Below are 10,108 nucleotides of genomic sequence, written 5' to 3'. Positions count from 1 at the left end.
GAAACGTTTTGTGGCTAGAACTTTGCTTTTTTAAGGTGAATAATTTTTATTTTTTTACGTAAAGGTGAATAAGCTTTATATATATTTTTAGTGAGTATTTAGTCATCTTCATCTCTTGTATTATTGCTATTTTAACATATGAATGAATTAAGTTTATTTTATTGTAAAAAAATAAAATAAAAATAATAGCCTTTTTAGGGAAATAATATATTCAAATATTTTTTACATTAAATTATTAATGATCAATAAGAATAAAGTTGTACCTTTTTATTTAATACTACTAAAAAAAATATTTTAGAAAAATTAAATAAAACAATTATAAATGTTACAATAAAAAAGGACGGTGAGTTTATAGTTATACTTAGGGGTGGACAACGGGCCGGGTTGGGTCGGTATAGGCCCAAAAGCTTCACCCGGCCCAATCCACGGGTGAAGAATACATGTCCATATCGAATCATTTTGGGGGATCGGGTCATACGGGTTCGGGTTAATCGGATGGTTTCCAACGGTTTCAGCAAAAAAAAAATCTGGAAACATCGTTAAATGGATCAACATATGAAAAATTAATTTAAAGCCACCTTTTAATTTGTTTAAGAAGATGAATTAAAATTTGTCAAAAAAAAGAAGAAGATGAATTAAAACAGATCTAGTACAAAGGATTTACATGGGTTAAATCTCAAACAAAAATAATGTAGATCTAAAGAATAAAAGAAATGAAAAAAAAAAAAGTTTGGGGGAAATATGAGCGACACTTAAAAGATGAAGATTTTTATGTTTTTCTTCAACGGGTTTATCCATCCTTAAATTGTCATTATGATGAGATAGCCTCAACAATTGGAGTATATAGTAATGACCTCCCTTTGTGTCTTGGATAATGTTGAGAATAAGAAAAATGTATGTATGGTGCATTGAGTAAAAGAGAAAAGTGGAGCACTTGTGTTCTTGAAACTTGAAAGGATGAAGATTAGTTTTGAAATAGTTTTGTCAAAGAAGAGATTTAGGGGAAGTAAAAAAGTAATGATGGGGAGTCACGTGAAAGTTGAAAAATATATTGCTAAAAAATTAAATTTGTACAGTTTTGTTGGTCTCAAGGATTAGGTAGTGTAAATATCTGACTACTTTTTATCATGATTTGACAGAAAGATACACATAATAATAGTAAATAATACTAGTAATATCTCAATTTCGGTTTGGCTCGGGTATCCGTGGTTGGTAAATCCTGAACCGGACCCGCCCATTTCTAGTCATTTGAAACCGCTTGTTGGGCAATTTGAACCCGTCCCACCACTTGAACCCGACCCGTTCCGGGTTTTGTTTTTCGGGTAAAGCAGGTTGGGGCGGTTATCGGGTCGTTGTCCACCCTTAGTTATACTTCCAAATGACTTTAGTCCTTGTTGGAGTTTTAGACGATTTTCAAGAGTACTGTTGATCCCCAAAAAATTCTATTGCTTATTGCAAACTTCAATGATAAATTTTTCTGTCACCTAATTACCACACTACAGCATCACTTCAATCAAGTAAAGCGATTGCAAACTTCAATGATAAACTTTTCTATGTCACCTGAATATGTAATGAAATGGATCAAGTGGAGTCAAATTGCATGTACTAGTAAATACATAATGACCGTCTGATTAAGACGAGACAGTTAAGATTTTAAGTTCAAGTTATGTTAACTTTTTAAATATAAAATTTACTTTCAAATCTAACCGCCCAATCTTGCATTGAACAGCTCAAATGTAGCCGAATGCAGTTCAGTCAAGACCGACTACACTCAAACCTGGTCCTGTGGCACTACTATTATCATATATATGCGAAAATCCAGAGACTCTTTCCCAAATGAAACTGCTATAATTAACTCATCTAATCTTAAAATCATTGATCATTCATCCTTATGTAATTGAAATCTCTGAATAATACACCCTAGATCAGATCTGAGAAAAAATAGCATTGATGCATACATGAAATGAATGAGAGATTGCAAAACAAATAAGTAAGCATAGGTTGGCTCCTGGAACTGTATCAAATGAGAGAAGATGCCACAAAATCCCATTAAAAGAGAAGAAAAAACACAACAAAGGTGGCGGTGATATAAAATTTCTCACTTAAAGACCAGTAGACATGGCAAGTACATAGCAATGCAAATGGAACAAACATCTAGCATAAGAAGAAGAAAAATGGAAATAATTTCTTCAAGTGTGCTTCTATTATTAAAATCATAAAGAAAATGCGGAGCACAAGCTATTCAACAACAGATTCGGAGCATGACAATTAACACTAAACAACAAAATCTAAACAGCAGTAGTAAATTGTAGTAGTATATATTAAGAGCAATTACAATCTAAATCTAGGCACTCATTTTACATCGGGCAAGACAAGAAAAATAGAATAAAATACAAGAAAAAAAGGAAGAGAGTAGAGCAGTAGAGTACAAGTACAACAAGTGAAGATCTGTACATAATGATGCCGAACGAGAAACTGAAATTATGATAGCTAGACGGGAGGAATGTTAGAGAAAGAGAACCCTTTGTATCCTTTGTAAGCATAATAAGCAATCCGCGTGTAGTAGAAACCTGGTATGAACACTAACATTCCGAGTATTGCAAAGAATAGCCCTATCAAATCAAACATTCACACGAATTTCAAAATCAACAACAAACAAAAATAATAGAGAACCAGCTAATTAGTTATACTCTTGTCATGTGCCAACTGAATTTCAGTTAAAACCAAAGGTTCACAACTTTAGCAAATAACATTGCTAAACAAGCAGCTTGGTTGATGAATTTAGGAACGTCAAAAAGAGTTCCAATCAAAAAGGTCTATTGTTATCTTTTTGGTCCCTTAATTTATTTTTGAGGTGCAAGTTGGTCTCTTAATTGTTAAAACTCAAAAGTGTCAGTTTGGTCTCTTAACTTGACAAAGTTACTACAAGTTGGTCCGTTCCGTCAAAATACACATTGACAGTATTAATTTGTGTGATGTAGAAAATCCAATCTGACATGGGGATAACGGTCACCGGTCTTCCTTCTTCCCGAAATCAAAATATTTTTCTTTATTTAACTTAGGGTGGGTACATAACACAATCAAATAAACACCAACATCTATGCTTTCCGAGTAAAAACATACACATCAAAGAAAACCATAAACTGAAAATGCAAACTCTATCTGCATAAGAACATGCACACAATTTGGAGGTTTTGACAAACGCTTGCCTCTACTAGCAGTTGATTTCCTCTTTGTCTTACACGATTTTTCCGCACACAATATGATGGACAGTCCCTCTTTGTACTCCTCCTCTTTCTATGTTTTCCTTTTGTTTTTCTCTTCTTTATCCTACTTCATTTTTTTATAAATGTTTCCATTCTACACTTTCCACATCATGTCTATGTATGATAAAAATAACCAAATTGGATCCACATTGGCAAGAATAAACCACCAAATTAGTCCCTGACTTTATAGGGCACTCTCAAATAGGTCCCCGACTTAAGACTTTGTCAAATTGGACTCACATACTAGTCCTTTTTAGGTATGCCAGGAACTAAATTGATAGTAAGTGAATAAAGTCAGGGACAAAATTGTTAGTAAGTTAGTAAAATGCTGGGGATTAATTGATATATAGTAACTAAACATAGGGGCCAACTTGACAGTTTAATGGAGTCACAGACCTTTTTGAAATATTCATAAAAGTCATGAATCTATCGAGAGCTTCTACAAAGTCAGGGACCAATTTAGTAATTTACACACATTTGCAAATATAATGAGTTGGATTAACGAAAGTTTGCGAAAAAAGACCAAGTTAAGAGACCAAACTGACACTTATAAAAACCAAGGGATCAACTTGCAACTCAAAAATAAATTAAGGAATCCAAAAGGTAATTAAGCCAAAATAATTTAGCAGTCCAAAGTGATCGGCAGCTAAGTTGGTGAGCTCAAGGACACACCAAAAGAGTACTAAACCTAGAAATTAACATATAACATAGTAACTCACTAATTTTATGTTATTTGTTGATCCAGTATGCTAGTGGTTAGATTCACACACTATAAGTGTGGAGGAGTGGGGAATATCAGGTTCGAACCCCAGCCCCTCCAATAACGTCTCTAGTAGCTACCAATTGAACTACCCTTATGTGACATAGGACCCATTTGGATTTGGCTTATTTTTGAGCTTATGAAAATAGCTTATGCAAACAAATAAACTCATGTGTTAATTCATAAGTTTTCCTAACAAAAATTGTATCTTTATAAGCTGTTTTCTCATAAACTATCCTGAAAAACTTCTAATAATACATAAAAATTTATTTATTTGCATAAGCTCGAAAATAAGTCGATCCAAATGGGCCCATAACCCATTAATTTACCACAGTACTAACCTACAGATATATTTTTAAAAACTTAAAAATTAGCAGCAATTAGTAATTTTGCAACTACCCAATTAACAATTAGTACTCTTTAATCACAAGTAATCAGAAATTAAGCATATTTGTCAAATTTTTAATTTGGAGAAACTTCAAGGATGAAAAGAGGGTGTTACCATGAGCAATGTCACCACCGACATGATTATAAGCCATGAAGAAACCGATGATGATACTGAGGAAACCGAATACGAGAAGAGAAACAGCGAGGGCGATCTCCTTGATGGGAGGTTTGTTGTTGACAGTGTAAGAGGTTCCAATCATGATATCCTCGTCTGAAATCGAAAAAGCATGATCTACGTATGCCATTGTTTTGTTTTGTTGGTAGCTAGGTTTGTGTTTTGTCTGTGGGTTTTGATTCTTTGTTTGTAGATTTGGATGTGGGAGGGAGGTTGGTGGAAGTGGACAGGGTTTTGGGTGGGGTTGAGTTTAGATCAATTTAGCTTTTGCTTCTTCGTTAAGATGTGTTTGGGACTTTGGTGACAATTTTTAGTTTGACTATTATATTAAATTTTGAATAAATCGGAATTTTATCCTTCTTATTTTAAAATCCGGAATTTTAATCCCATATTTTAAACTTTTTTGGATTTTGGGCCCTCAAAATTCACCAAACTGGTAACAAAATGACCGTAATCGAGTTAGCTTTCCATAGAATAAAGTCCCACTAAATTTGGAGTTACAGAGGAAGAGTATTTATCGATTTAGTGCGGTATCCAATTACTAATTCTACAGAAATCTGCTTCTAACCTTCAAATTCAACATCGTCTACCGAACGCATCGTAACTCCAAATTCGATGAAATTGAAATTCCAACAAGGATAATTACTTTAGCTTTCCGGATATGTAAATACTATTCAAAACGAAGCAACATGGTGAGAGACATGACGAAAACACCAGTAGTAGGTCCATACGATAATTAATCTCTTTCTGTAACTCTAAATTTAGTGGGGTTTGATTTTGTGAAAAGCTAACTCGATTACGGTCATTTCACTACCTATTTGGTGAATTATTGATCAAAATTGAGTTTTGTGCGAAACTTTGAAGTTGAGGCTCAAAAGCAGATTTTCTGCCGAATTTGGGGAGGGGGGGCAAAATCCAAAAATTTTTAAAATAGGGGAGTAAAATTCCGATTTATTCAAAATAGGAGGAGGAAAACTCTATTTATAATATGTCATGCTGCAGTTGTTAACTTTCAAAGTCAAAGTCAACTTCAACTTCATCTAGTATCCTCATTCTTAAATTGATAGTAGCAGTGTTATCTTTAATATTAGATCTCTATTATTGAATCAAATGAGTTGTGTATAATCAGAAAGAAAAAAAAAAAGCAACACATTTTGCCAGATGGCAAGGTCAATAGTAGATTTCACAGTACAAAAAATCAGTGATTTGCTCATTGATGAAGCTGTGTTCTTATATGGTGTTAAAGACAAAGTGCAGAATCTTAAAACTGAGTTAAGAATGATGGAATCTTACTTACAAGATGAAGATAGAAAGCAAGAAGAAAATGAATCTCTCAAGAATTGGATTTCAGAAATAAGAGAAGCAGCTTATGATTCTGATGATGTAATTGAAGCATATGTCTTAAAAAGTGCTTCAAGAAGAAACAACATGACAGGTACCTTAAACAGAATAAAAAGTTATGTTTCAATTATCAATAGGTTAATAGAAATTCATCGAGTCGGTTATCAGGTTAATGAGATTATTTCTAGGATAACTAGTCTCACAAGAAATTTAGAAACTTTTGGCATAAAAAGTGAAAGTGGAGAAGCTTCAAATTCAATACATGGTAGAAACAAAGCTTTGAGAAGATCTTATTCTCATGTTATTGAAGAAGATATCATTGGTGTTGAAGATAATGTTAAGATTTTGGAGTCATGTTTGGTTAATAACAACAATAATGGATACAAAATTGTTGCTATTTGGGGTATGGGAGGTTTAGGAAAAACAACATTGGCTAAGAAGGTTTATCATAGTACTAATGTTAGGCAAAGTTTTGAGAGCTTAGCTTGGGCTTATATATCACAACATTGTCAAGCAAGGGATGTTTGGGAAGGAATTTTGTTTAGGCTTTTATCGCCTTCTAAGGAGTTACATGAAGAACTTGTGAATATGCGAGACGAGGAAGTTGCGAAAAAGCTTTATCAAGTACAAGTGGAGAAAAAGTGTTTGGTTGTTCTTGATGATATTTGGAGTGTTGATACTTGGAATAATTTGAGTCCTGGTTTTCCAGCCGGGATATCTTCGTCTGTTGTTGGTAGTAAAATATTGCTTACTACTAGGAATACTGATGTTGCATTGTTTATGGATCCTAATTGTTATCGTCATAATCCGAGGTGTTTGAATGAAGATGATAGTTGGGAGTTGTTTCAGAAAAAGGCTTTTCCAAAATATGATGATCCAGGTATGTAGATTTAGTTTTCGTCTTTCAATAATGAAGTCTCAGTGTTATTCATAATGTTGTTTACCTTGTTGATGAAGGGATTCTTTGAATGAGTTAGAGAATCTTCTATGAATGGCTAAATTTCATCATCACTGAATTGTAGAGTCCGGCTTACTTTTCCGAATAATAAACTTCAGATTTTTTGTTAATTTCTCCTAAGTTTTTGGAAGTGAAACTAACTCATTTTTACAAAATTGTCTTGTAAGGTGAGACATATCCACCACTTATAACCACACTATTCGGGTCATATCACTTGGCAATATGGCGCTAAACTAAACCTATAGCCTTACACTTAACATATAGAATGTGCTAGTGGTTGCGACGAATGCAGCTAGGGTAGACAGTGCAAGTAAGGCAAAAGTTTCAACACACTGGATCACGCCTAGGCTCAATTGCCTGGAGCATGGACGATGTATGCAACCAAATAAAAAACAAAGATAGACTTTGATACCATCTTAGAATTTCGGTTAGGCTTAACTACATAAAATCGACTTGTAAGTTGAGGAATGCCCATCATCATTTACAAGTTATAACTGCTATTCAGGCCATATAAGTAGATGATGTGGAAATAAACTAACCTAAACCCATCCCCTTATACTCAACACAGCGAAGGCGCTGGAGGCTGCAACGAAGGCAGGCAGTGGAGCACAAAATTTAGGCGGAATTTCACATCTTTTCCCCTGTGGCATGGTTCGGTGTATTCTTGTAATCTAAACCGTAGTTTTATATACTATATAGCTTGTAACATTGAAACACCTAATTCATTCAAGTAATAGTATGGAACTACAACTGCTCTCGCAGACTTAGGCACACTTTGAAATTTCTCCTGTTACTGGTTGCTGTTCTAACAATGAAATTTCAACAATGTTATGTGGTTTGTTTTCTTGCTGAAAGTTAAACAATATCGTATATGGTTATCCAATAAAATTATTTTTGTTACATTTGAATACATTTTGTACCAGAATAACATATATGATTTGTGCACGAAAATGAAACCACACCGTCTTTTCAATTATGAAAGAAGTTTGAATTATTGAATTTCAAGTTACCATTATGCTTTCTTTTTGCTTTTCTCACAGACTCGAGAATCAGCACAGAGATGGAGAAATTGGGAAGAGAAATGGTTGGAAGATGTGGAGGTTTACCTCTAGCCATAATAGTCCTTGGAGGACTATTAGCATCAAAGCCAACATTTTATGAATGGGACACAGTTAGACAGAACATCAATTCATACCTAAGAAAAGCAAAAGGCAAAGAACAACATTTAGGAGTATCAGAAGTACTAGCTTTAAGCTATTATGAATTACCCTACCAATTGAAACCATGTTTCCTACATTTAGCACATTTCCCTGAAAACCAAGAGATACAAACAAAGAAACTAACAAGAACATGGGTGGCAGAAGGTATCATATCACTAGTCCAAAACACCGGAGACAGCGAGGAAGCTCTCGAGGACGTGGCACAACGTTACTTGACGGAACTCGTCGAAAGATGTATGATTCAGGTAGTTGAAAAGAGTTCAACAGGAAGAATTAGAACAGTACAAATGCATAACCTCATGAGGGATCTTTGTGTGTCTAAGGCTTATCAAGAAAACTTTCTTGACATGATTGATTCGCGGAATGTGGACCAAACTAGTACCTCGAAAGCAAGGCCAACCGGTGAAGTTCGAAGAATCGCATTATATCTTGATCAAGATGTTGATAGTTTCTTGCTTCACAAGTTAAAAAGCCACAAACATCTTAGGTCTATAATTTGCTACCACGATAAAACAGCTAGGTTAAGTGAATGGCGTTCGATGAAATCAGTTTTCAAAAAATGCAAGTTACTTAGGGTTTTGAATTTGGAAGGAATACAATGTCAAATGGGAAAATTACCTAAAGAAATTGGTTACTTAATCCATTTAAGGTTTCTAAGTCTAAGAAACACAAAAATTGATGAGTTGCCAAATTCAATAGGAAATTTAAAGTGCTTACAAACCTTAGATCTTCTCACAGGAAACTCAACTGTTCAAATACCAAATGTAATAACAAACATGGAAAACTTGAGACATTTATATCTTCCTGAATCATGCGGCAACGACGTCGAGAAATGGCAACTATCCAATCTGAAAAACTTGCAAACTTTGGTTAACTTTCCTGCAGATAAATGTGATGTAAAGGATCTCATGAAACTAACCAATTTAAGAAAATTGGTAATAGATGATCCTAACTTTGGAGAAATCTTCAAAAGTACGAAAGTAACCTTTAACCATCTTGAGTCATTGTTTTATGTTAGTTCTGATGAAATTTCAATTCTAGAAGTTTCTGCAGGGTGTCCTAATCTATACAAGCTTAACATTGAAGGGCCTATAAGTAATTTCCCTCAACCAAACGAAATTTCGTCAAAACTTGCTAAACTCAAATTACAAGGTTCTGGTCTTGTTGATGATCCAATGATAACATTAGAGAAGCTTCCAAATTTAAGGTTACTTGAGCTACAACTTGATTCATTTTTAGGGAACAAAATGGTTTGTTCAAGTAATGGTTTTCCTCAGTTACGGTCACTTGTTTTGAGTGATTTGTCGAATCTCGAAGAGTGGAAATTGGAGAAAGGTGCTATGACTTGCCTTAGTAAACTTGAGATTTCTAATTGTACTAAGCTTGAGGTTGTTCCTGAAGGGATTAGGTTTGTGATTAGTCTTAAGGATTTGGAGATTAGATCAATGTTTGCAGCATTTAGAATCAAACTTGAAAAAGGTGGTGATGAACATTACAAAGTTCAACATGTTCCATCTTTGGTTTTTCGTTATTGTGATTATTAGTATGGTTTGTATGTGAAATAAATGATTTCATTTTTTTTTAGTCTTATAACTTTTTGTTACATTATTCTTATGAGTTCAATAAACTCAGAAATCAACCAAGTTATGCTGGAGATTGACCCTAATTTTTTTTGGTCTAGTAGCTAGACTCACACACTAAAGTGCGGAGAAGTGAAGAATTCAAGATTTGAACCCCGACTCCTCGGATAATGTCGCGACGGTGACTCTAATCATAATAAAACACAACTGCTTAACGAACTACTATAATTATAATAATACTTACATAGACACAATTAATTCTAAATGAGGTTTATGGGTCCTCTCACTTAAAAAATGTTCAACCTCCATTTTTTTAAACAATGTGAGACTTAACTCACTTCACACTTGCCACAACATATGTAATTGCAGTGTGATATAGTTGTAGAAACCACCGCCACAGGGCGAATCCAATGTGGTGTGA

General features: G+C 34.2%; 2 protein-coding genes across 2 annotated transcripts; one reads left to right on the top strand and one right to left on the bottom strand.

Annotated features, from left to right (window-relative positions):
• Window positions 1-2,184: 2,184 nt before the first annotated feature.
• On the bottom strand, window positions 2,185-4,876 carry LOC123884559 (transmembrane protein 230-like). The gene is made up of 2 exons (XM_045933675.1): window positions 4,529-4,876; window positions 2,185-2,612 (listed from the first exon to the last, which is right to left on the bottom strand). Exons 1-2 carry the CDS (start codon window positions 4,716-4,718, stop codon window positions 2,491-2,493), a joined length of 312 nt encoding a protein of 103 aa, XP_045789631.1. The 5' UTR covers window positions 4,719-4,876; the 3' UTR covers window positions 2,185-2,490.
• Window positions 4,877-5,661: 785 nt separating this feature from the next.
• Window positions 5,662-9,773, top strand: LOC123884557 (putative disease resistance protein At1g50180). The gene is made up of 2 exons (XM_045933674.1): window positions 5,662-6,809; window positions 7,928-9,773. Exons 1-2 carry the CDS (start codon window positions 5,750-5,752, stop codon window positions 9,649-9,651), a joined length of 2,784 nt encoding a protein of 927 aa, XP_045789630.1. The 5' UTR covers window positions 5,662-5,749; the 3' UTR covers window positions 9,652-9,773.
• Window positions 9,774-10,108: the final 335 nt, after the last annotated feature.

The sequence above is a fragment of the Trifolium pratense genome, linkage group LG5 (genome assembly GCF_020283565.1).
Source record: "Trifolium pratense cultivar HEN17-A07 linkage group LG5, ARS_RC_1.1, whole genome shotgun sequence".
NCBI lineage: Eukaryota > Viridiplantae > Streptophyta > Magnoliopsida > Fabales > Fabaceae > Trifolium > Trifolium pratense.
Note: the sequence above shows the minus strand (reverse complement) of the source record. Positions and strands in the feature narration are given on the sequence as shown.

Coding starts and splice junctions, on each gene's coding strand:
- LOC123884559 (XM_045933675.1), bottom strand. CDS start 4,718: ATGGCATACGTAGATCATGCTTTTTCGATTTCAGACGAGGATATCATG. Junction 2,613..4,528: donor CGGTGGTGACATTGCTCATG/GTAACACCCTCT, acceptor TTGATTTGATAG/GGCTATTCTTTGCAATACTC.
- LOC123884557 (XM_045933674.1), top strand. CDS start 5,750: ATGGCAAGGTCAATAGTAGATTTCACAGTACAAAAAATCAGTGATTTG. Junction 6,810..7,927: donor TCCAAAATATGATGATCCAG/GTATGTAGATTT, acceptor CTTTTCTCACAG/ACTCGAGAATCAGCACAGAG.